The sequence below is a fragment of the Neovison vison genome, chromosome 1 (assembly GCF_020171115.1).
Source record: "Neovison vison isolate M4711 chromosome 1, ASM_NN_V1, whole genome shotgun sequence".
Classification (NCBI taxonomy): Eukaryota; Metazoa; Chordata; class Mammalia; order Carnivora; family Mustelidae; genus Neogale; species Neogale vison.
Window position 1 is genome coordinate 316,911,394 of NC_058091.1, and position 26,280 is coordinate 316,937,673.

At 50.6% G+C, this 26,280-nt stretch overlaps 1 protein-coding gene across 3 annotated transcripts; it reads right to left on the reverse strand.

Moving 5' to 3' along the window:
* SDHA (succinate dehydrogenase complex flavoprotein subunit A) lies at positions 1–26,235 on the reverse strand. 3 transcript variants are annotated; one of them, XM_044234566.1, is made up of 15 exons: positions 26,120–26,235; positions 21,994–22,080; positions 20,483–20,644; positions 18,463–18,606; positions 18,016–18,180; positions 16,991–17,139; positions 16,202–16,326; positions 14,035–14,203; positions 13,068–13,263; positions 12,143–12,314; positions 8,922–9,040; positions 4,129–4,240; positions 3,804–3,934; positions 1,632–1,745; positions 1–345 (listed from the first exon to the last, which is right to left on the reverse strand). In XM_044234566.1, the coding sequence occupies exons 1-15, from the start codon at positions 26,180–26,182 to the stop codon at positions 259–261; spliced, it is 1,995 nt and encodes a 664-aa protein (XP_044090501.1). In that variant the 5' UTR covers positions 26,183–26,235; the 3' UTR covers positions 1–258. The 3 variants fall into 3 exon arrangements, with proteins under 3 accessions (XP_044090501.1, XP_044090492.1, XP_044090510.1); XM_044234557.1 differs by having other exon boundaries at positions 21,994–22,083; XM_044234575.1 differs by lacking the exon at positions 26,120–26,235 and adding an exon at positions 25,181–25,231 and having other exon boundaries at positions 21,994–22,083.
* Between the last annotated feature and the right edge of the window lie 45 nt (positions 26,236–26,280).

A 26,280-nucleotide genomic window follows, 5' to 3' on the forward strand; every position in this document is an offset into this window, starting at 1 on the left:
TTTGCAATTTATTTATGATTTATTGAAGAATCAGGCCCAGTTTTATTATTTCACAAGAATGAAGCAAAGGATAAAGGCAGGCTTCACTCACACTTCTGGCTGCTGATTCCCGGCAAGCTTCCGGCCACCGGGTAGATGATCCCTAGTCCAAAGGCATTCCTTACTCGCTTGAGTACGGATTTTAAAAAGGTAATCAGGAAATGAAGACACGCACGAGCTATTATACATAATTACAAAAGCTGGTCAGCTCGGGTCTCGTCAGTAGGAGCGAATGGCCGGAGGGACTGTGGCACAGTCGGCCTCGTTTAAAGTTCTGTCGATCACTGGTCTGTATGCCAATGAAACCTTAAAAAGAAGACACGACAATAAAACAAAAACCATACAAATAGCATTGTCTTGTGCCTTTTTTTAAAAATTAGCTACAAAAGTTATTTGCAGACATATTTCAGGAACTTAAAAACACGAGGACTCACTGGAGTATTTTTCAGTAAAGTAAAAAACATCTAAATGCACAACAGGGGACCAGCCCCATAACTTATGGTAAATCCATGTAATGAAATACAGCAATTAAAACAATGTATTAAATTCTTGATGCTTTACACAAATGGACAAGAAGTGAAACCCTGCATACAACTATCATTCTTTAATTACGTTTAAACTATGTATTTACAAATCGTTTTTCCTGCTTGTATTTATATACATACACGTAAGGAAACGTGTACGCACACACATGCAGAACCTGAAGGAAATATTTCAGAACGGCAATGAAGGCTACCTCTGACTGGGCAGCTTACAAAAATTAATTCTATTTTTGTACTTTCTATACTTCCTTTTCTAATTGTGAAAAGCCTTGAACATTACTCAAAACAGGACTGTCCTGAGAGGGACGTCTGATTTCTTTCTCTACACTGCCAGAAAAGAGCCTTCATGCAAAATTAAGGAAGTTACTGCCTACCTGAAAACAACAGACACCTGAGGCTCTCCGTATTGAGTGATGCACAACGTTGTTTCTGCAGACTCACATAAATGATCAAGACCATCCCTTCCAAGCCGGAAGGGCGCGAGGGTAAACACTTTATGTCTTATTTCTGATTCTTAATGCCCAGCAGAAATGCCAAATGGGTGAACTATGCTTTGCTGCAGTAAGACTAGGAGCCTCCACTGCACTGACACTGGCTCTTCCTAGGACTCTGCCCACCTCACCCCCTCCTCTGCCTGCTCTGCGCCCAGGCCAATGCTACTGGCTGCACAGAATACCCCTGGGCGACCGGAGGCTGCTCCCAGGTGGTCCGGCCAATGGGAAAAAAAGGAGTCTTTTCCTGTCCCACTCCTATCCCCTGTCCTCACTCTCAAGGGGCTCCAGAATCATCATCCCTTCCCCTCACACCAAGGCTTGGGTGCTCACTCCCTGCTGCGGGCTAAAGCTGTGGAAGGCCAGCCCTTAAACCACCCCCTACACTGGATTCTGTTTCCAGGCAGAAGCCCGAGTGTCCTTTCCAGGAGTGTCTCAAATCTGTCACCCGTCAACTAAAACCCCATTGGTTCTCCCAGCCCATCGGACGCTGAACTGCAGCCCGTGTGGGACTGCATACTGTCAGTGCACACGTGAGCACAACACGCTCCCTACATACCTTCCCAGTCTTGACATCAACATAGGAAAGGGTGTGCTTCCTCCAGTGCGCCTCAAACGGCTTCTTCTGCTGCCCCTGGATGGGCTTGGAGTAATCATACTCGTCAATCCGCTCCTGAGGCCCGAGAAAGGAACTTTATTTCAGAAAACGCCAATAACAATTACACTTCAAATTTCTTATTTCTCTAACAGGGTAATATAAGTGGAAACCAGGGCAAACTCATTAAAATGATACACGGGAGACTAGTCTGATATGAATCCCCCGAGATCCCACTCAACAAGGAGGTCTCCACTGTCCCAAGCAGACCTTGGTCACAGAGAGCGGGACCTCCCCAGCCCACTCTTCAACCCATGTCCCTTCCCTTCTACAATTCCTAGTGAAAACCCATCTTGTGTGTACCTGACCTAGAAGAACACAGAGTACGAAAGAAGTGCAATTAAGCCCCAACTCCAAGGGGACGGAGAGAGACGACCGTCACATGTTGCCGGCGGCCAGCCTCCCGGAGCCCCGTCCATCCCGCAGCGTGCGGGCAAAACGTTCGCTCACCCCAGTGCCTCCTCAGCACAAATCAGCCCGATGTTTCATGCAATTAAAAGTTCATCAAATACTTTGTCTTTTTGCTCATATACTGGGAGATTTCAATTTCTTTTCGCTTTTTTCATTTAAATGTTTCACTTTAAGCAATTACATTAAAATTTTGCTCAAAAACTCTTAAAAAGAAGCTGAATTCTATTAAGGGATAGCCTACCCACGGTAATGTTAAAGACATACAAGAGCTGCTTTAAATAAACACCAGGGGCACCGCTGACTCAGCCAATGGAGCGCGGGGCTGTGAGCTTCAGCGCCGTGCTGGGGGTACAGATTACTTAAAAGTAAGATTTAAAAATTATAATGAACTGAGGGCTGACAGAGGGAGGTGGGTGGGGGATGGGGGATTAGGAGGACGTTTGTTGTGATGAGCACTGAGTGTGGTATAGAAGTGAGGAGTCAGTGAATTCTAATCCAGAAACCAATACTGCACATGTGTCAACTACCTAAAATTTAAATTTAAAAAAAGTCAAAAGAATAAAAATTAAAACACAGAAGTGTACCAAAAGCAGCTTTCTATAAAAATAAATGAATAAATAAAACACAAACCCGGGAGCAAGCGGGGCTGCAGCACCCTCCCTTCTTTCTAAACACACAGCAGGGGTGAGTTCTCCGGGGCCAGCAGCCTCCACCTGCCCAACTGCTGTGACTGAACAGAAACTCGTTCACCACGGCCACACGAACTGCCAACCGACCCATAGCTGGGGAGGCGTCTACTTCTCAGTACAGGTGACCAATGTGCTTAATCAGGCTGAATCTAATCCAGCTTCAGTGGCCGGCAGGTAAATTAATAAAATTTCACAGTGACTCAGAATGTCGGCCTCTTGCTGGGGCCAATCTTCCCACTCGCCTGTGCCCAGCTGACTGGTGTGGCTGCTCCCAGCTCCACCACACTGTCCCGGACCAAAGCCTATCTGTCTGGAAAGCGGTGTTTGCCCTCAAGTGCCCATGTCCTCAATGTTTTCCCATCATATGCTGAGCGCTCTGTCTGGAAGAATCTGAACTGTACTCTGCATAAAGATCAGGTCATTCAGGGGCACCTGGGTGTCTCATGACCTCTGGCTCAGGTCATGGTCTCAGCGCTCTGGGATCGAGCCCCGCATCGGGCCCCAGCCCCGCACTGGGCTCCCTGCTTGGCAAGGAGTCTGCTTCTCTCTCACCCTTCCCCTCACCCTCCGCCCGCCTGCTTCTGTTCGTGCGTGCGTACTCTCTCTCAAATAAATAAAATCTAAAAAAAAGAAAAATCAGACCAAGATGAGGTCCGGCCTCAGTCATTTACTCATCGTTAACATTTTCTGGCCGCAGTACACAGACTGCGGGCTAATCTCCGACCTAGGGAAAGTCGGGAGGGCTCCTTGTGACGCCACTGCCAGGAGCAGAGGCCGGTCTGAGGCAAGAAAGTCATGCTGGTACCAGACACAGTGACACCGAAGTATGAGAGTTATCAGAGGGGCAAAAAAAGCATTTTTTCAATTTACTTTTGGGAACACGGAGTGAAATGTACCGAAGTGCACGGTGAGGGACTGAGCAATGCCAGCGGACAGAGGACATGACCTGCCCCTGGGATGTGCTGTGAGGACGCACCTTGTAATCTTCCCGGGCGTGAGCGCCCCGCGACTCCTTGCGGGCCTCTGCTCCGTAAATGGTCTGAAGCGCACAGAGCATCAGGTTCTGTAGCTCCAGGGTCTCCACCAGGTCGGTGTTCCAGACCATTCCTGGGGACACACAAGGCACCCACCAGAGACAGCATCCAGTCAGATGTGTCCTCAGGGCTGCGGCTGTGGGCTTGCCGGCATCCACCCACACAGCAGGGACAGGGTTAAGTCAGCACTACAGGGACACACAGGACTGAGGCAGCCTCGCAGATACCCGCGCCCCAAGTACACCCAGGGCCCCACGAACGGCTCACCTCGGTCAAAGGTCTTCAGGTGTTTCAGGTCTCCATAGAGCTGGCTGATCTTCTCACAGCCTTCCTGTAGCACGCTTCCCACACGGAACACTGCAGCGTGATTCTGCATCGACTGTAACACGAAGTATCATCTGTAAATCTTCAGTTGGCGTGAAGCCAGCTCTAAAACTGGTAAACCCTTCAGACTTTTTCTTGTGCGTTTCATTTTTACTTTTAAAGATTTTATTTTGAAACAATGTCTAAACGCAATGTGGGACTCAAACTCACAACCCCACATGCGTACATGCGTGCTGTACACAGCACGTACACAGCATCGTTGGTAACCGTGCATCCACCATCAGACACCTCTCTTCTTGGCTATTGTAAACAACACTGAAATAGACACGGGGCACAGACATCTTCTGGAATTAGTGTTTTCATTCCCTTTGAAGACATACACAGGGCTGGGATTGCTGGATCACACAGTTCTATTTTTAACTGGGGGGGGGGGGCTCCACACTGCTCTCCACCACGGCTGCACCAGCCTGCATTCCCACCAACAGTGCGTGAGGGCTCCCTCTCTCCGAATCCTTGCCAACATTCCTGTTTCCGGTCTTTCTGATACTAACCATTTCTGACAGGTGTCATGAAATGATGTGATTCTGATTAGCATTTCCCCCACGATGAGTGATGCTGAGCATCTTTTCATGTCTGTTTGCCAACGGCATGTTTTCTTGGAAAACCGTCTGTTCCGATCCTCTGCCCATTTCTTAGGTTGTTTGTATTCTACCGAGTTGTAGGGGTACTTTGTGTGTTTGGGGATAGGAGTCCCTTATCAGATACATGATTTGCAAGTATTTCCTCCCATTCTATAGGCGGCCTTTTCATTTTGCTGGTCTCCTCTGCTGTGCCGAAGCTTAAGTTTGCTGTGGTCCCAACATTTTGTTTTTACTTTTCTTGCCTTTGCTCTTGATGTGAAATCCAAAAAGTCACCACCAAGACCGCCATTCAGAAGCTTACTGCTTGTGTTTTCTTCTAGGGTTTTATGGTCTCGGGTCTTACATTCAAGTCTTGAATCCATTTTGAGTCAGTTTTTTGCACGTGGCTGTTCAGTTTTTCCAGCACCATTAAAGAGATCGTTCTTTTCCCACTGGATATTCTTGGCTCTTCTGTTGTAAATTATTAGCCATATACACTGGTTTATTAATGAGCTTGCTTCTATTCCATTGATCTACAGAGGTCTGTTTTTAGGCCAATACCTTACTGTTTTGATTACTATTCCTTTGTAACATAGTTTGAAATCAGGGACAGATATGCCTCCAGCTTTTTTTTTTCTCTGATTGCTTTGGCTATTCAGGATCTTTTGTGGCTCCATATACATTTTAGGTTTGTTCTATTTTTGTAAAAAATGCCATTGGAATTCTAATAAAGACTGTACCGAGTCTGTGAACACCTTTGGGTAATATGGAAATTTTATAATATTACTTCTTCCAGTCCATGAGACAGAAGATCTTCCCACTTATTTATGTCCTCAACTATATTCATTAATACTTTATACAATTTTCAGTGTACAGATTTTTCCCCATCCTTGGTCAAAATCATTCTTTCTGATGCAATTGTAAACAGAATTATTTCCTTAATTTCTCTTTCTGAATGTTCATTATTTGTGTAACAGAAACAAGAGATTTTTATGTATTGATTTTGTATCGGTCAACTTTATTGAATTCACTTACTAGTTCTAAGTTTTTTGGTAGCGTCTGTGTCATGTGATCTGATATGCCTGTGAACAGGGACTTTTACTTCCTCCTTTCCATTTTAGATGTCTTGGTTTCTTTCCTGCCTGACTTCTCCAGCCAGGACTTCCAGGGCTGTGCTGAATCAAGTGGTGACAGTGAACCTCTCTGTCGTGGCTCCGGGATGAGAAAAGCTTTCGGCTTTCACCACTGAGTCTGACGCTAGCTGTGGACTCGTCATATACGGCCTCGCTACACTGGGGTACACTCCCTCTGTACTTGCCTCATTGACAGTTTTATCATAAATTGATGTTAAAATGCAGTTTTGATGAAAGCTTTTAAAAAATGCTTCTACGTTCCCATTAAGTATATGTCTTTAGATCCACATACATTAAAGCTGAACAGTTTGCATCTCGGGGAGGTAGTCTGTGGAACTCGGCCAGATCTGTGATCGCAAGCAGACGGACTTCTGAGGCGCGCTGCACTGAGCGGAAGCACAAAGGGCGTAAGGGCTCTACCTTCAAAGTCCCAAGGAGACACTAGCTCCACTCTCGAGATCTGGTGGCAGACGTTCTAGGAGTCAGCAGACAGCCCGCTGGAGACACAAACTAATGAGTGCTGAGCTTGAGGTGGTCAGCAGAGAGCATGGGGTGGGCGGTCATGAAGAGAGAGGTCAGAGCCTTGGGAAATGCAGAAAACCACTCATTTATCAAATTCCTGTACGGCTTCTTAAGAAATATGACATGAAATAAACCTGACATTTATTTTTGGATCCACCCTTGTTTCCTATCACCTACTGAATGGCCTTTCATCAGTCTTGAAAAACCCCTCTACCCCGTGCTCAATCACTGGGCCTGGCCCACTTCTAGACTGCACTTTGTGCACTCACCTCTACCACAAGCTAATAAAGCTTGCTGATTTAGTTCTATTTAACAGGCATGTCATCTCTTTCTTTAGAATGATACATAATTTTATTTTTTTTAATTTTATTGAGAGACCAAGACCACAAGTGAGGGCGAAGAACCGCATCCCTGCCACGGGGCCCGATCCCAGAACCCTGAGATTGTGACCCGAGCCCAAGTCAGATGCTTAACTCACTGAGCCCCTCAGAAGCCCCAGAACAATACATCATTTCAAAATTTTAACGCCCACCATCAAGTGTCCTGGCTTCTCAGGACAAGCAAATGGAAAAAACTATCTTAGAATTCTTTTACGTTCTTCAGTGCCCACGTTTTCATCCTCTTCAGGGTTAGGACGTTGTAAATTCTGGTTGTGCTGTGAACGCGGTAGTTTTCAAGTGGATTATTGCAAACATCCTTGAAAGCTACTGAGGAATCTTTTATACAGACATCTTAGTTCATTCTTGTTTTTACTAGTCTTTTTACTTATGTATCTGTAAATGACGATACTTTCGTCTGCTCCCTTTCAATACATACCTTGCTTCTTTTCTCTTACTGTTATCAGCTGCACTCAGCAGAACAATCAGTCCTCCAACCAAGTGTGCACTCCAAGAAGGGAGGATTTTGTTCAGACAACCGGAGTCTGGCCCAGCAGGTAACAATTTCCAAGGTCCCTAACCCATGATGGCTTGACTTCCTGTTCCTCACCCTCACAGCGGTGCAGAAGCGGTCTGCATTCACAGACACCGTAGCCTGGAGCCTCCTCTTCGCCCAGGCTAGCCACGTGCCCTCAGCGTCCCTGGGCACTGGCCGCAGCTGCAGCCACCACTCGGCCCCACGACCCCGAGGGTGAACAACCGTCCACACACATACAGCCGTTTTTTCACTTTCAGTATTCAGCAAGTCACACGAGGCAGTCGACAACACTATGAAACAGGCTTTGTGGCAGGTGAGTTTTCCCTACTGCCGGCTGACAACTGAGGTCGGTGAAGCAGATGTTCAGTAAGCTAGGGGTGTTTTAAATGCATTTATGACTTAGAACATCTTCAACTGTCACAGGCACGTAACACCACAAAGATCTGTATGTGTCTTATTTGGTGGGAATGCCCCAGGACTTCCTATTTCAAAATACCTCATGAATTTACCATTTCCACCCCCAAACAGAAGTTCCAAGACCCAGGGCAATGGTTACATCTGCCGTAGCTGGCCTCCAACTCCTGGGTCAGTACCCTGTGGAAGTCCTGCACAGCACCTCTTGTCTGCTTTTCTTCAACATACTTCTGTCCTTCACTGGCACCATGTGCCTCACCTTCCCTGGAAGCCTCCCTGGAGCCCAGCCTGCCCAAACACAGAACCACAGTCCTATAAAAGTAGCAGTATGCAACACTTTTCTTTTGATGGTGACCCCAAAAGACCCCTCAGCATATGACTAAAAGCAAGGGGCTTCTTTTCAGAATGCGCCTCCACAAAGAAATCCTTGAACATGATTTTAAGTGGACAGAGATCCCATTCATGGACCAGGAATCCCTGTATTTGAAGACACTGGTGGACGTCTAGCAGTCTTATGGGCTGTGTTTATCTAACCCCACATTATCCAATGCAGCAGCCACAAGTAGTGCGTTAGGGCAAACTGAAGTTGAATAAAATTAAGATTCAGTTTTTAGTCAGACAACAGGCTCCAAGGTCACAGGGGGAACCCAGAGAAGATCCCATCAGACTTGCTGATCTAGTAAATGCCCTGACGACCACCAGTGCGCAGATCAGATCACCGCCCCCCCCAGCCCAAAGTCCGCTCTCCTCCTGCTGTTATTTAGCGGCTTCATGGGCCCAGTTCAGAGACTCTCGCAGAGCTGCTGGAGGCTGGGTGTGATGGGGCATTAACCTCTTGGAGATGAGACGCGTAGGGCTTTAAGGAGATCCCAGCTGGGAACGGAGCTCCTCAGACCTTGCACCGTCCCTCCCCTTTTAGGCTCTGACACACACCCGACAGCAGAGAGGGTCTGAGGAGGGGACAGCCATATGCGAGCAGCTGGGACGCGTGACAGGACTGTGTCTCTGCCCTGCGCGGCTACCTCCAGCCTTCAGGGTGGAATGTGTCCCTTTGCTGTTGGCCCCGAGCCTGGCACAGGGCTGTGGGCACACGGTCTGCCCCTGGAGCGTGTGGAGTGTGTGCGGCGCTCACCTTCTGCATGCTCAGCCGCAGTTCTGACGTTCTTATGCTTCCGTCAGCGAACCTCAGCTTGTCAAGATTCATGACAGACTCTTCCCCGGCGTTTGGTTTGATCGGGGGAACTTTATCTCCTAAGAAACACAGACAAAATGCTAGAATTTAATGGAGTTTGGAAGATGTACACATAATCTGAGCTGATACTCCGCCTGGACCACCGGAGACCTAAGGCACCACATACTGACTTGGAGCCAAAGGGTAAACACCGAGTCAAACTCTGGCAAGGAGTAGGTATACAGTAAGAAATCTCTGAACAAAACAGACACCATTTCCAAGTTTAAAAATTAGATTTACGCATTATCACTCCATTGAACGGAAAACTGGCACCTTCACGATAGCGAGCCCCTTCCGAAAATTCTGCCAACGTGCCCCACCCCCACCAATGACGGTCCTCACGCAGGGCTGAGGGCGGGCCTGGCCAGGCATGTTTAAAAAACTCTCCTGCTGATTCGGACCTTTGCATCTGCTTACGTAAACCTCATGGTATGTTTCTCTGACTTTTCTAAAAAGATAAATGTTTTGAAAATGTAAAATATTTTAAAGATTTTTTTGTTTGTTTGTTTGACAGAGAGAGAGCGAGAGAGAGAGAGTTCAAGTGGACAGAGAGGAAGGCAGAAGGAGAGAGAGAAGCAGGCTTCCCACCGAGCAGGGAGCCCAGTGTGGGGCTCGATCTCAGGATCCTGGAATCATGCCCTGAGCTGAAGGCAGCCGCTCAACCGACTGAGCCACCCAGGTGCCCCCGAAAATTTAAAATATTTTAAAATTTTAAAATGTTTTAAAATTTTTTAAAGCTTTTTCTTCTTTAAATGACATTTGGAAATGTTCTTTTCTTCAGTGGGTAATATGGGAGAGGGTATGAAATGAGGAAGCAAAGGTGTGCGGGTACAGCAGGGTTGCTCCCAGCCGCGCTCCGCAAGGGGCGAAGTAGCAGTCTCTCGGGTGACCCACCCCAGCTCTTCCAGGCCAGCTGCAGTCTCCGCTTTTGTTTGTTAATGTTTTTTTTAAAAAAGGCGATCATCTGGGGCTCCAGGTGGCTCAGAGAGTTAAGCACCTGACTCTTGGTCTCAGCTCAGGTCTGAGCTCAGGGTTGTGGGTTCAAGCCCTGTGCTGGGCTCCACAGTGGGCATGGTGCCCACTTAAAAATAAATATACTGGGACGCCTGGGTAGCTCAGTAGGTTAAGCAGGTACCTTCGGCTCAGGTCATGATCCCAGCGTCCTGGGATGGAGTCCCACATCGGGCTCCTTGCTCAGCAGGGAGCCTGCTTCTGCCTCTGCCTGCCATTCTGTCTGCCTGTGCTCGCTCTCTCCCCACCCCCCGAGAAATAAATAAAATCTTTTAAAAAAATAAATATATTAAAAAATTAAAATAAAAAAAATTAAAAATTGAAAAGTGATCATTTACCAAAGTTACTTTTCTCTAAGTGCACAATTCTACAAATTTTGACACAGGTATGGGTTCCCGTAACGATCACAATTCAGGTACCGAATAGGATACATAATTAGGGTACAGAACATTTAAAATTCTCATGTTTGGGAGGATGTAGCAACGTTTTTCCTTCCCTTTCAGGTTTTAAAATTTGTAAAGTACGGGGCACCTGGCTGGCTCAGGTCGTGATCCCAGGATACTGGGAAGGAGCCCCGCGTCAGGGCTCCCTGCTTAGCAAGAAGCCTGCTTCTCCCTCTCCCACTCCCCTGGTTGTGTTCTCTCTCTCCATGTCTGTCAAATAAATGAAATCTTTAAAAAAAAAAAAAAAAAAGTGTAATTAAGGTACAGGATCATTTTTGGTGTGGTTTTGCGTATTTTGCCAAACAGAGCTGTGCAAGGCCCACTGTGATTAGGACAGCAGCCATTGAACCATATTATTCCAATTTTGTCTCTTCCATTATGTTACGCAAGTAAAACCTGACGTGTGTAGCCTCGTGAGCCCGGATCATATGACCCGATTCGTCTGGGGTCCCTCGCGCTACTGCACGGATGAGCACCTAATTCCATTTTTAATCACTAACTTAAAAAACTTTTTTTGAAATGTGTATCAATCCTTCATATATTGAAGTACAAGACATTTTAATAAAACTTCCTTTTTGTCATTTTCAAACAAAGGGAAGCTCGAACTTTCTGCTTTGCTCGGAGATCAGATTTCAGGTTTCACCGCTGCAGTGCAGTGGGCTGTGGATTCTCTACCAGACTAGGGGATCTGACTTGCCTTTACAGCAAAGACAGGGACAGGGCCCCACCTCTGCCCATCAGCGACTTGGTCGGAGTAAGGGAGATGGCGTCTGAACGTGTAACCGTCTGTCACACGCACCTGCTAACTGCAGGCAGGAAGGCGAGTGAGGCCCGTGATGTTGAGGGCTGCGTTCAACGAGCAGGACAGTAAGACTTCCCCCAACTTAGGATCCGTAAAGAGCTCTTGTTCCATAGAAACGGCAGAACTGCGACTGCACGGTCACCACCAGTGAAGCCTAATGGGCAGAGCAGAGCCCAGGGATCCCACCGTCCTACCCTCGGGAACGGTGTCTTCCTGTCACCCGCAGTCCTGAGCGAACGGGCCACGGGAACCCACACGGAGACCTCTGGGAGCTCACTGGGACAGCACATGTCCTGCCCCCCGCGGGACTCACGCTTCCAGCGCAGGGCGCTGTTCCCTCAGGTTATTAAGTGACCAGAGGACACAGTCACGGACTGAAAACCGCTGTGACGCGGCAGGGACACCTGTGCCCAATCCTTTGTGTGCATTACGTTGTGCTTTAACAGATCATTTACTTTTTTTTTTTAGAAAAACAAAAGTTACTTTTCCATAAGTACTGAGAACTTACATACAGTCACATGTACTGTCTGAAAGATTTCCTTGCAAGTAGTGATCGGTAACAAGCAAGCACATGTGGCACACTTCCTCTCGAAACCACTCCCTCACAGGGACTTTTCTAAAGAGAACATTAACGACCACAAAACAAGATCTGACCAAAACCAGGCTAACCTCTAAATTGTTAAGACCCTCACCCAGCCTGTGTCCAGTCTCGTCTGTCACAATATAAATCTCTGAATCACGGTCCCTTCACTTAAGGCAGAAAAACCAAACCACCCTCCATGATCACTCCGCAGATTTCCAACAAATCAAGACACGGTAACCTATCACTTCCCGAAACAGCCTGAGTCCCTGAGGAAAACACGTACCGGGTCTGCAGGACTCTGCGATACTCAGGGCACACGCCCTGCCGAAGACGACCAGGTCCAAGAGCGAGTTTGCCCCGAGGCGGTTGGCACCGTGCACGGAGGCGCAGGCGGCCTCCCCACAGGCATACAGGCCGGGCACGATCTGATCCTGGCCGTTCACATGCCTGAGGACCTGCGGAAGGAAGACTTCGGGCTTCAGGAGCCCGGTCTGCACAGCCCTCCTTCCCAGGACGGGGGCGTCTGCCTGCAGGCCCGGAGGAAGGACGGCAGGAAAGGACCAGACCTGCTGTCGTCTACAGGGAGCCCTGAGTCTGCACCCGGACGCTCAGCCACCCCAGGCAGACTCAGGTCGAAGGACTCCCTGGCAACACCTGTCACTTCACTCCCACGCTGACTGCTCATTCCAAGCCTCGTTCCCCACCTGACTGCCCCCCCTCCAGCTCTGGATTCCGAGGAAGGGAAGGGAGTATGGCGCATGGCTTGTCTACACAGTGCGGAGGAGCGCCCCAGCTACCTCATCTGAGGAGAGGCAAAAAAAAAAGTCACCAACCAAAAAGCCCTGGGTGGCCTGCAAGCCACCCTCAAGTATGTGCTGCGAGGAGATAGGGTTCACAAGATCACAGTAAAAGTACAGGAGGTCATCCGGGAAATAAACTATGAACTGGGAAAAGCTGCAAATGATACTGTGTCCGTAACCGTGTGCTCTGGAGGGGTCACTGTCACTGGTGACTGCTCGTCCTTGCAGAGCAAGGGCGAACGCTGGCGTGTGCCCGGGCCCTGCTCTGCCCTCCAGCGGCGACTGTGCTGAGGGAAACATCTGAACGAGGTTTCTGTGTTCTCTGGGCCCAGAGGGACAACTGTGAGGGTGGGCCTGTCGTTCCTGCCCTGCTCCCCCCGCCCCGTGGAAGGGTCCCGGCTTGGTCACCTGCCCCTTGTAGTTGGTGGGAATGCCACCCATGTTATAATGCACAGTGGGAAGGACGGGGATCGGCTCCTTAGTGACATCCACGCCCGCGAAGATCATGGCCGTCTCCGAGATGCCGGGCAGGCGTATGGCCAGCTGCTCCGGGGGCAGGTGATGCAGCTGCAGGTACACGTGGTCCTTCTCCGGGCCGCAGCCTCTGGGGAGGAGGACATCATGGGGGGGGGAGAGAACGGTAAATACAGAGGATGTGAGACCGCAAAGTCACTGAAGTGTATCAGGTCGCACTTTCTCAGGCTGTAGGCAATGTCCCCTCACTTGCGGTCATCCATTCTTCATGTCTTTTCCGAGCACCTACCCTGGCCAGAGGGGACTCCACGTGCTGGGACACAGCCAGAACGTGGACAGACACTCGGCCCTCACCGGCTCACACTCCGGTCTTGGGAAGTCACAGTGTGTTTTCCTTGATAAATGGGTCCTTCTAATGCAAATACTGCAAATATAACGTGTATAGAGGCCGTAACCCCAGAACTTTGACAAGAAGCACCGCAGTAAGGCAGCGCGGACACTGAAGAGCCGACGCTGCTTCAGGGAACGCCACCGGCTCCCGCTCAGCGGGTCCCCAAGCCGCACCCGCGGCCCACACCCTAACTTCAGACTGCCGGCTCGTCTGTCTCTGTCACAACACTCACATGCACACAGACGATGTTGCACAGACTTGAGATTTAGGTCAGACCAGCCCAACTCCCCAGAAGCTGGTCTCTAGGGCAACATGACAGTGACAGTCAGTCAGAGGGCCGCAGGCGGCTGCACGCAAACTACCCAGTTGGGAGGAGGTGCTGGAACTCATACACAGTCACACCAGCCCATGTCAAGATGCAGACGCAAACAGCAGCCACCAAGAGAGAAAGCAGGGGTGTGCGTGTACGTGTGTGTGGGCTCAGACACCTTTGGAGATAAGCACACAGACCTTCCTTCCCGGATTTCCAGGGTCATGGACCGAGATACAACGTCTCTGGACGCCAAATCCTTTGCCACGGGGGCATAGCGCTCCATGAACCTCTCGCCTTGACTGTTAATGAGAATGCCTCCCTCTCCACGACACCCTTCCGTAATGAGACAACCAGCGCCATAGATACCTGCAAAGAACCCAATTAATTAGCTCTTTCTAACAGAACAACTGCTAGGTCTAGATTTCAAACGCAAATTTTTTTCAAGATATTTTTGGGGAAAGGAAAAGGGCAGGCAAAGGGCATTGTGCCCTCACTAGAGTAAAACAAAAGAAAGATTAGGAAGAGTAGATAAGATTCTAGTAGATATCTACAGTAGATAAGATGAAGTCCCGATAAGGAAAAGCACAGGGCGGGAGACCGAGAATTCCCATGACAACTGTTTAAACTTTCAACACAAGCACGTTAAATTCATGTTTTCTGTTCTTTTTTTAAAGATTTTATTTATTTACTTGACAGGGACTTAGTAAGAGAGAAAACACAAACAGAGAGAGTGGGAGAGGGAGAAGCAGGCTCCCCCCGAGCAGGGAGCCCGATGTGAGGCTCCATCCCAGGACCCCGGGAGCAGGACCCGAGCAGAAGGCAGAGGCCGAACAACTGAGCCACCCAGGTGCCCATTTTCATTTTAGAGCGTCTCCTTGTGCCACGGAATTGTGACAAGGTAGGACAAACCAGCTTGGAAAGTTCCTATCTAAACTCACTGGTAACGGGCGCTTCATGCTTACGAGTGGAATTCAGAATCTTCAGACATTTTTTGAGTTAAAAACAGTAATTAAAAAAACGACCTGGGGCGCCTGGGTGGCTCAGTTGGTTAAGCAGCTGCCTTCGGCTCAGGTCATGATCCCAGCGTCCTGAGATCGAGTCCCGCATCGGGATCCTTGCTCGGCAGGGAGCCTGCTTCTCCCTCTGCCTCTGCCTGCCTCTCTGCCTGCCTGTGCTCGCTCTCGCTCCCTCTCTGTCTCTGACAAATAAATAAAATCTTTAAAAAACAAAAAAAAAACAAAAAAACCAAAACGACCTAAAGTGGCTCAGTTGGCTGAGCGTCCGAGTCTTGGCAGAGGCCCCACTCTGGCTCTGTGCGCCCCTCGAGGAGAGGGCTTGAGAGTCTCCCTCCTCCTCAGCCCCTCCCCCCACTGGAGCACTCTGTCACCCTCAGATAAATAAATAAATCTTAAACAAAACAAAACAAAACCAAGGCTGGGAGGCTGAGCAAGTTAAGCCTCTGCCTTCAGCTCAGGTCAGGATCTCAGGGTTGGGATCGAGCCCGCCTCAGGCCTTGTGCCTGGCCGGGTGCCTGCTTCCCCCCTGCCTGCCTCTCTGCCTGCCTGTGAGCTCTCGGTCAAATAAATAAAATCTTTAAAATAAATAAATAAATATTTTTTAAAATTTTAAAAACAAAACTAAACTACCTAAAACATTTTATTTTCATCCCTGCCGGGGATCGGAAACAACAGAGCAAAGAGAGAAACCCCAGATCAGGATCGTTAGCAGGGTAGGGGGGCTACGTGTCGTGTCCCCTCAACGGACAGGCTATAAAAGCAACAAGAAACAAAGTCCAGAATGAGACTCGTCTCTCTCAAGAGGCGGTCACTTCTGGGTGAGGGGCTCTCTCAAACCTGCACCCCCTGCACAGACCTCCCTTCTGAACCCCACACTCACACACTCAACTGTCTGAGGGCCCGAGACGGCTCAATCTGCCAGACCTGGGCAGTCTGTCACCACCACCTCAGGGGTCCCGTCTGCCACAGCTCATCCCGACCTTACACTCCTACTGTGACAGCTGTTCTCCTACAACCCTGAAATCTGCCCATGCCACAACTCTGGTCACCAGCGTCCCCCCTGGCTATCAGGACACCCACTCAGTAAACACTGCCAAGGTCCTACTGTGTGCCAGGCACCGGCCCCGGCCTCTACGGCTGTAGGACTGGAGCAGGTTCCATCAAGGCAAGAGGCAGATCCAATCAAGCTGGTGCCCTCAACTGCCTTGGGGGAAGCAGGAAAAAACCTCCTTGAGCAAAGGACGAGCTGGGCTCTGGGAACCTGTCCGCGCAGGGAAGTGCAGAGGAGCAGTAAGAGGCGTGGGGGGGGGGTGCTCAAAGACGCTGCACTCAAGTGGTCCCGTCCTACCTGTGGGGTGGAACTGCACGAACTCCAAGTCCTGGCAGGGAAGGCCTGCCCTGGTGACCATGGCTGTGCCGTCACCGGTGCTGGTGTGGGCAGACGTGCAGCTGAAGTAGGTGCGGCCGTAGCCTCTGGGAAACAGACGGGCAGCAGAGAGAGAACGGTGATGCACAGGGAACCTTCGGGTCTGCCCTTATGACGGCGCCAGAGTGGACAGAGCGGCCCAGCAGCAGTTGCAGGTGCTGTGGTCTGTGCCCCGCTGGGCAACCGGGCGGGGAGCCCGAGCGACAGCGAAGGCGCTCTCATTTGTACCTCAGAGCACTTTGGTGCCGAGCGACTTCCTGATAAGCACGTGCTACGTTAACACTAAAATGTTTAATGTCTACGAATCCACACTTTTAAAGGTTTAAAATAACAAACTGATGGTGTATGAGATGGAATTTACTTATTTTCATCATGTGAACAAACTACCCCAGAAAATCAGTACAAACACAGTGCCCACGAAAGCAAAAGTAGTTAGTCCAGAAAATGTCATGTGCCTCCCCGGACCGGTTTCTTCAAGGGTCCTCCCAGGTGTGAATGGAGGATACGTCCCTGCCCACCTGAGGCAGCTGCCGTGACTGTCCCCTTCAAAGATACAGACCGGAGGCTGGCGAAGCTTACTGTGCTGCTGGGTTAGGTCACTACCTGTGGTACCTGTGATTAAACCACTATTCCATAGTGCCTCCATCTTTATTTGAAGAAACCGAGACCCAGCTTCCCTCCAGAGAAGTGAAATACAAGTCAGACTCCTACCCGGTAGCCACAACAGTGTTCTTGGCTCTTATGCGATGGATGGACCCATCTTCTATGCACAGCGCAATAACACCACGACATTCCCCATTCTCCATCAGGAGATCCAAGGCAAAGTACTCTACAAAATAGCTGGTATCATATCGCAGGGACTAAAAAACACGAGAGAAAAACAAGGTTCCCACAGTTTCAATGGCATTTACGCCGCTGACACTTCAGCAATACTGCTCACGTGGACGGGTCCGAGGCCCTGATCCGGTGTGAGGACAGCGTACACTCCAGGACAGCACCGGGTCGCCTCCCATCAACCGCAGCACGGAAGCTGCTGTGTAACCACCCACAGGAGCCTGCTCTCAGCTGCATGACCAGCACGTAAGGACACACGTGTCACGCACACCACAGACCACGCAGCTGCTCCGTGAAAGGGCCCTCACGAACCTGTCGGCTCCCCTGTGTGACCCACCGTTCCGCCGGACAGGCAGATCTGGTCACGCATCTGTCAGCGCGCTCCGCCAGAGAAGCCACTGCTGCCCTGACATTTGTAAGTCAACACTTTGTCCCCATGTGGAAGCAACACTTCAGAAAACGGATTCTTCTCAGTGTTCTGATACTTCAGAATGCTGATTACCTGGCTATGCCAAAGTAGGCCCTGATCATCCAGTAACGACTCCCCCCAAATCTTCGTCCCGTCTGAGCAGGGAAGTATGCAAACACCCAGTTCAGGAACTCAGAGGTGCTGAGGCATAGTACTCACTCGCTTCCTACAGCTCAAGTGTGGCAGGCCGCAGGCCACCAGTTCCAACCCAGCAGGTAACGAGGATCAGTCCCGTTTTCTGAAGCAGACACCTCCTCATTAACAACCACACAATTACTACACACATGGGCCATGTTCCTCTGATGTTCATGAAGTGACCCCGGGCCTGACACTCTGACATCCGACCTGTCCCCAGGGTGGCCTGTTTCCGGCTCATCCCCACACGCCCAACTAGACTGTACCCCATCAACCCGCGCACCCAAGGCAGCCTCACCCTCCCATACAACGTGTGCAGCAGGGAGTGGCCCGTGCGGTCAGCCACGCAGCAGCAGCGGTGGGCCTGCCCGCCTTTCCCAAACTTGAGGCTCTGTCCGCCAAAGGCGCGCTGATAAATCCTCCCGTCCTCAGTTCTGCTAAACGGCATGCCGTAGTTCTCCAGCTGGAAAACATAAGACAGACACCTGGTACCTTGTAGGAATCAGGACATTCACGGCTACTTTACACTGAACAACTTCAACATAAACCTGCAAACCCCCAACCAATACATTCTATGAAAACGTCAACAGTTTGGAAAAGAGAAAAACTTCGTTATAAAACGAACTGAATGGTTAACGACAGGAAAGATTTCCCTCGTTCCATCCACGCGTTACCCTTCTTTGGGCGGACCCCATCGGCCTCAAATTCTCTTCTGTATTAGGAACGGACCCCGTGAGGACACTACCTCTACCACAGACGCAGGGGCCTGCTCTGTCATGTAGTGGATGGCGTCCTGGTCCCCCAGCCAGTCGGAGCCCTTCACAGTGTCGTAGAAGTGCCACCTCCAGTTGTCCTCCTCCATGTTCCCCAGGGCGGCATTGATCCCTCCCTGCAAACAGAGAGCACCCTTACAAGCTACAAGGAGGAGCCCCGGTGGCATTTTCCAGGCTCGTCCTTTGCCTCCTGCCCCAGAACTGGGTTCAGAGAAAGCCAACCGCTTTGGCTTAACAGTCTGTAAGGGTCCGGAGAGCAGTCCGGTCACAGGACCTCCCTCCGCCTCCGGCTCCTCGCCTACGAGCTGCCTGGAGGGTCAAGTGAGGTTCCGTGTGCGACTCCTCACTTCCCAACCTGGCACACAGAAGGTACTCAACAAATCTATCTGGGATAACTTGATGACGAAATGTTCGCAGTGGTACTGATGGGCATACGGTAAAGGAGCCTTTACTGTCGAGTCCGAGTCAGAAAACGGCAGTACAGGACAAACCTAACGCTTGCACTTTTCCTCTCCAACTGAGAACTGCAGTACCCCTCTCTTTTTCACAACTAAAGGCACAAAGAACCTCCCCCCGTTTTCCAACTATTCCTCAGTCCAGGCTTCTGAGTCAAGCAACCCACCCTTGAACCCTTTCCCCACTTGGCGCTGCTGGGCCTGGATTTCCCATTACGTTTAGTTCCCAGGAAAACAGTCCCTAGCACAGACCCAGGAATCCTGTAAGAGACATGCAGCAGAAGTTACTACATTACTTCCTCCTCCTTCTCCACCCCCTTCAACTCCGGGTAGAAATGTGAAGTACCAGAGTAGCAGAACGGAGAAAACCTAGCTCAAAATAACACAGAAGTACTCGGCCCGGTGCACGCACAGAGGCTGTCATTTTACGGCTACTACGAGGAAAAATCAGGGCCACAGATAGCTCGTCTTCCTGGAATCCCAGCTGCACAATTTTGTTTTCTTAAAGTAATCCCTGCATCCAACGTGGGGCTCGAAGTCTCAAGTCCAGGACCAGGAGCCCAAGCACCCAGGCGCCCTGCGGGAGCGCACCCAGGCCCTCCAGGCCACTGATCACACTCGAACCCAGTTACGCCTACTTGCTCCAGAGCCAATACCCAAGGTATCCGCGTCTTACTCTTTTTATTATATTAACAGTGCACTATCGGAACCCCCTACTATTTTGCATTATTTATGTTTACGTCCATGTTTCCTTTTAGGTAATATATTCTCCAAAGCTGTATGTTATTTATTTTCAGTTTACAAAACATCACTTCAGGACAAAGTTACTGGGGCAGTGAAGTGCCTGAAGAATGTTGCTGGACACTGACTACAGGCTACAACAGTAATTAGGGCAGCTTTTCTTGGCTCCTGGGAAGTCACGATATACTCTGCTATCTCTATAAGGAAATGGTTTCAAATACTGGAAAAAACAGTCCAGTGTGATTTTGGAATACTCAACCGGGATACTAGCCAGTGTGCCAAGAAAGAAAACAAAATTACACAATCACCATGTAACAGTTCACCTTGCTTTTATCCTCCACCCTAAACTCCGAGCATGTCAAGGCCAATGCTCTTCCGTCCTACGCATCTGGGCCATCACCAGAGCTCCTCACCGTCGCACTTAACGGGGCCTGCACCGAGGCGGCGGCCATCAACACGAGACTCGACACGAGACTCGGGGCCAAGGGCAGCAAGACTGGAGACAAGCTCGCTTCAGATGGGGAGAGTGCGGTGAAGACAAACCGTGATGTGGGGAGGGGTCCAGGCGGGTGCTCGAAGGAGACCTGAGTGGAACCGGAGCAGGAGAACGCAAGAGGCCCCAGAAGCGGCTCTGGCCGGAGGTGAAGGCAGTGTGAGCGCTGTGAGCACAGACCCTCGGAGGCGAGGGAGCCACATGGGTGCAAGGAGCAGCGAGAGACAAACGGGGCTGGAGCAGGGCAGGAGGAGGGCTGTGGCAAGAGACTGTGAAACCACGAACGGAGCCCCCTCCTCTTACCTGGGCTGCAACAGTGTGTGATCTGGTAGGAAAGAGCTTGGTGACGCAGGCCGTGTTAAACCCAGCCTCGGAAAGGCCAAACGCAGCTCGCAAGCCTGCCCCTCCAGCACCAACCACCACTGCATCAAATTCATGGTCCACCACTGGATACTGCGTAGAAATCTGGGAAGGAACAATTCACCTATCAACTAAGGAGCATAGGTGCAGCACAAGAGCTTGGAGAAAACAGAAGGGGCAATGAGAACAGCTTCGGCGAAGAGGGACCTCCACCCTGTGGGGCCCCACAGAGTGTGTGACGGGGGCAGCCCAGGCAACAGGGCCAACACACAGAGTTGCCAAAAGGACAGCACTCATCGTAGCACCCGGGAAACTTAAGAGGGACAGCCTCGGGGCACCTGGTGGCTCAGTGGGTTAAGCCTCTGCCTTCAGCTCAGGTCGTGATCTCAGGGTCCTGGGATCGAGCCTACTCAGGGAGCCTGCTTCCCCCTCTCTCTGCCTGCCTCTCTGCCTACTTGTGATCTCTGTCTGTCAAATAAATTAAAAAAAAAAAAAAAAAGGGACAGCCTCAGCAAGGAACTGTAGATACAAAGAACAACACAAATCAAAGTATTAGTTCTAAATATGGCTTTTCTTTTCTTTCTTTTTTTTTCTTAAAAATATTTACTTATTTATTTATTTGACAGATCACAAGTAGGCAGAGAGGCAGGCAGAGGGAGGGAAGCAGGCTCCCACTGAGCAGAGAGCCCGATGCAGGACTCCATCCCAGGACCCCCGGATCATGACCTGAGCCGAAGGCAGAGGCCTAACCCACTGAGCCACCCAGGCACCCCTAAATATGGCTTTTCTATTCAATTATCTTTTCATGTTTGTAGCAATATATACACACGTGTTTATGTGACTCTAAGCTCACAGTGCAGTGTAGACCATGATTTCCCACCTGCCATCAGCAAGATTCCCATGAGGATGTTAACACGGGGTTTCCCTTAGGTAAGCACATTTCCAGTCCATCTGCGCAACCGCCTCAGCACTGAGGACCAGATCCCTGTCTCAGGACCACGCTTGTGCTTGCTTGAGAAGCTGCCCACTAGCAGTCAGTAACTACTGGGAGCTAATGAGAAAAGACCTGTGAACAAAATGTGTCCTCAGCAGAGAGCAAACAGGACCAGTAAACACAAAGAGGCTGCATGCGAGTGGCTTCATGGTCCTGTGTCATCTGTCACAGTAAAAAGGGCTCAGCTATTATTTGTATTTTATGATTTTGCTGCTGTGACTTCAATTTTACTCTGGCTTATAGATGCCTATGAACTACAAGCAGAAGTGTCGGTGACTGTTCTTACATCTGTACCACAACTAGGTACTATACACTAACAATAATTTGAGCACCACTGGAATGAGAATGTTTTCCTTTAAACAGAACTGTGTATTATTCCAATATACTGAAAACTGGTACAGATCATCACTGCTCCAAACCAAGGATGTCATTTTTAAGGGAACAGAAGTTGTAAACTTACTGAGTCGGAAACCTTAGCAGAAGACCTTTTATTCCCGTCGACAGTGAAGTGAAAACCGCAGGTGCCCGTCCGCCACGTCGTCGGCCACTGCTGAGACACAGATGGAGAGCATTCAGGGTCTTGAACCAGGATCAGCCATCAAAATCTCCCCTGACGTCATTAACCCATCCAGCACCCAGGTGCTCCCTCTTCACCGAGACAGCTTAGCTGGGGTCCTCTGCTTCATTAACCCTGAGGGGTAAGGAAGGACTAAGGACCCAGGGCAGGCCTAACCGGCACGGACTTGGCACCCCAGGAAAAGCTCTCCTAAACGAAGTCTGTTTCCAAAGAGGACACTCACAGACGCAGAGAGGAAAAGGAACAACTTCACGTTAATTTCTTAATTTAGGGCTCTTCACAGAGAATGGGAAAGGTTCTATTTTTGCTCAAGTGGCAGTCTGCGAACAGGGAAGCACTTTTACTAGATGCGTCGGGGACTCTTCACCCGAGAGCACCGCACAGCTGCAAGGCCACGCAGTTCAGCTGTCGGAAGCGCCTTTTCTAGAAGACCATGTCTGGTTGTGCGACCCTGGGCACCAGTGGGACCAGCCCTTCACTGTTAACGCCAGGACCCCACGCCTAGAGACGCTCACAGCCTTGCTTCCCCACTCTCCACATCCGTGCTGGGCTCGAGGGACGTCCCCTCCCATCTGTTCAACTCCATGGTGGTGTCCCTCTGTCTTCGACACGTGTCTCTGGCCTTTCCCTGGCTAAACCCTACAACTCTCCAAGTTTGGGCTTAAATGCCCCACCCTATAAACACTCACTCAAGAAAGTGGTACTAATGAAATCAAAGCCCAACATGAGGCCCCATTCCACATACATGACCCAATTTATGAGTCATGTCTTTCCACTCTGCTGACTGCATCTTAGAAAACTACGAATAAAATAAAATTTTAGCAATCTCATAAAGAATAGGAATTAAGTACATTTAAATTAAGTACATTTAAGCCACAGAAGGGATGCGAGAGATGTTTTAAGTATTCTGCCATTTGGAAGAGATGGTATTTATTCTGTGGGGTTAAAAAAAAAAAAAAAAATTATTCCATAGGACAAACACGTGGGGAATCCACGAAGGAGAACACCGCAGAATGCAAAATGAACCCTAACTGAGCAGTTTGAACGCAAAGCCTTCCTTCCGAGATTAAGGGACTGAGGCCAAGGCTGGAGGGCTTGGCCACGCGCAAAGTACAGGTGCCTCCAACCTCTAGGCTTCCTCCAGCTCTGAGCGAAATGACTGACACAAACAGCTCACTTAATGCTAACCCTCCATTACAAAGCATCTGTTGGATTTCTAAATAGATCTGAACTGATAGAGGCAATAGTCTTGAATTCCCCAATTTCAACTTTAAATACATTTGCTTTTATTGACATAAGCCAATTTTTTCTTTCAGAAAATTTAAAAACTAAAAAGAATATTCTTGTTTTAGAATAATTTTAAAATTGGTAAAATCACATCTTACAGAAGTCAAAGAATTTTAATACAAATGTTCTTGAAAACTTTTTTGAAGTACAATATAAAGGTAACAGTGCCAGAAAGAACAGTACCTTTTGCTATACCAAACTAAAATTAAACCAGAAACAGTGAGCACCCCCCTCCAGCTGAGGGGGAGGTGAGGCCATGAACGCGGCACACCTGTCCCCCTCACCTTCTTCAGGAAACCCACCGGCTCTAACCCCAAGTAATGAAGACAACCTGGAACTGCAAGGATCTGAATGGCCACGGGCACAACAACCAAGTTGTGAGGGTCCGGGAGAGACCGATCCTGCTACAGGAAATCTGGCCAGTCTCCAAGCGTGTACGGAGGAGGCAACTATGAAGACCTATGGTCGGTAAGAATCTGCACGTGGACGGGCCATAGTCTGCAGCTGTTGTAAGCACAGCAGAAAACGTAGCCGCATGTATCTGGGGAAACCGCCAGAAATGTCTTCCTCTGGGCGTTCTTGATCAGGTAAAAGTATACAGAACTAACAATAATACGGTCATCTACAAAAGAGAACAGCTTTTAGGGGTTAATACTGTAGAAAGAGTATTTTCTTTCCATATCTGAGAAAGGTTGGTGGGTGGGTAGGTAGGTCGGTTGATTTACTTATTTATTTTCGAGAGGGAGAGACTGTACACGAGTGTGGGGCCTCACGTGGGGCCTGAGACCGGGACCCTGAGACCAGGACCCAAGCCGAAACCGAGAGTCAGAGGCTTAACGGCTAAGCCGCCCAGGCGCCCTTTGGAAAAGGTCTTTTATCCCCTCGGACTATCCCGAAGTCTTCACGTAACTGTTGTACTTCCGCACTGTATTCCGGAGTGCCGGATGGATTGAAATCACTGTACGTCCGTCCCGCTGTGAATTCAAATCTATAAAACCAAACTTGTAAAACATCCCGAGCGTCATTTAGAGTCTTTTATCAACAGATTAAAAATCACTTCATTTCCAGTAAAGTGTGGTACGGAATTTAAAGGCAAAATAAATCAATTTCTGTCCTTCCATTCTCTCATTTGTAGTATTGGGTTTTTCTTGGTACGATAGGAGAAGCAAACACTGTGAGACTTACAGCAGATGAAACTTGAAGTACATATCCATGGGATGGCAGAGCCTGCAGACAAAGACAACATTCACTTCTTCCTTGATGACGTTTCAAGGGTTCACTCGGCAAAACATGAGACACACCGAGCCCAGGCCATGTGCTGCAGGCGGTGTACAAGGTCCGAGGGGCACAGCACTCCTGGGCACCTCGCCTGGCGCACTTTTGCACAGCCTGCTAGTCAGGAACAGCACAACCTCTGAACCTCTGTTGGGAGTATCAGTAAACTCTTACATCTGTCTGTTTCCAGACCTTTACGGCCACCCGTACAATCTTAATTCCGAAAACTGAAGAATACTCGTACGTATCAAACCCCGTGACGATAACCAGCGTGGAAGATGCGTTATATGTAAAGCATCTTCCATACAGGTTTTCCTACTCGATCCCATTTTGTTCGACCATTAAACCTCCCCGCTTCAGCTGAACTATAAAATAAATAGAAACGGTGAGATTCTCTAAGTATTTCTTCTTTCTGGAATGTTCACGCTGAGCAAGGACGGACACGCACACACGTGGCTGGCTGAAACGCGGGCAGTTACTACAATGAAATCTTTAACAAATTACATACCATCTCTCTGCGGAAAACAGAGCACGAGCTTTTCATCTGAATCCGATTTGAGGAGCAATTTTACAATTTCGAGAGTCTCCTGCCGGTCGGTCGTGCCCTCAGGGGCACACGTCCCCGAGCCAAGGGCTGCGGCGCAGATGCGGGCGCTGGTCGTGAAGGGAAAGCGCCGGCCGACCCGGACCGCGCGGAAACGAAGCCGACACGGGCTGGGAGCCGCTGCGAGCCCAGCGGGAACGACGACCCGGGGCTGCAGCCAGGCCTGGCGGCTCGACTGCACAGCGCCCGGCAGGCGCCGCTCCGAGCGGGGAGCCCCGCGGCCTCCACGGCCCGCCCGCCGGCGCCCCCCGCTCGCGCGCAGCACCCGCACCAGCACCCGCCCCCGCCCCCGCCCGGCCCGCAGCGCCCGCGGCTCCGCCCCGCGCTCCCCGAGACCGAGCGCTCCGCGTCCCCTGCGCCGCCGCAGCCCCGCGCGGCCCCGCCACACCCGGAGCCCCACCCGCGCGGCCCCCGCGCTGCCCGCGCCCCGCTTCCGCCGACAGCCCCGCCGCGGGGGCCACGCGCCTCCCGCCGACCCGCCCCAGGTCCGAGGGCGCTTCCGGACCCCGAGCCCGGGCCCCCGCGGCCGCTGCGCGTCCGAGTGACCTTGGCCGAACGCGGGCGGAAGCCTCGGGCGGGGCGACGCTCACCCTGGAGCCCCGGACCTCCGGCGGGGGAAGCGGCCCCGGGGCGGCAGGCGGGGTCGCGACCTTCACCGCGGCGCAGCCCCGCGGGCCTCCGAAAACGTCCGGCCGCACCCTCCGGCGACCTCCGCGCCGCCCCGCAGACCCGCCTCAGGCCGTGCCGGGGCCCGGGGACCTCCGCGACCGCTTCGCCCCTCGGGCTCCGTCCTGCCCCGGGGACCTCGGCCCCGCGCCCGCCCGCCCCGCGGCGCTAACTCACCGCCCTGCGCAGTGCCAGGCGCCGGGCGCCCAACAGCCGAGACACCGCCCGGACCCCCGACATGTCCGTCCTCAGAGCGCGGCCCCACCAGCCCCTGCGCCTGACTGCGCCTGCGCCTCTAGCCGCGCCCGGACCGGGGACGAGGGGACACTGCGCCTGCG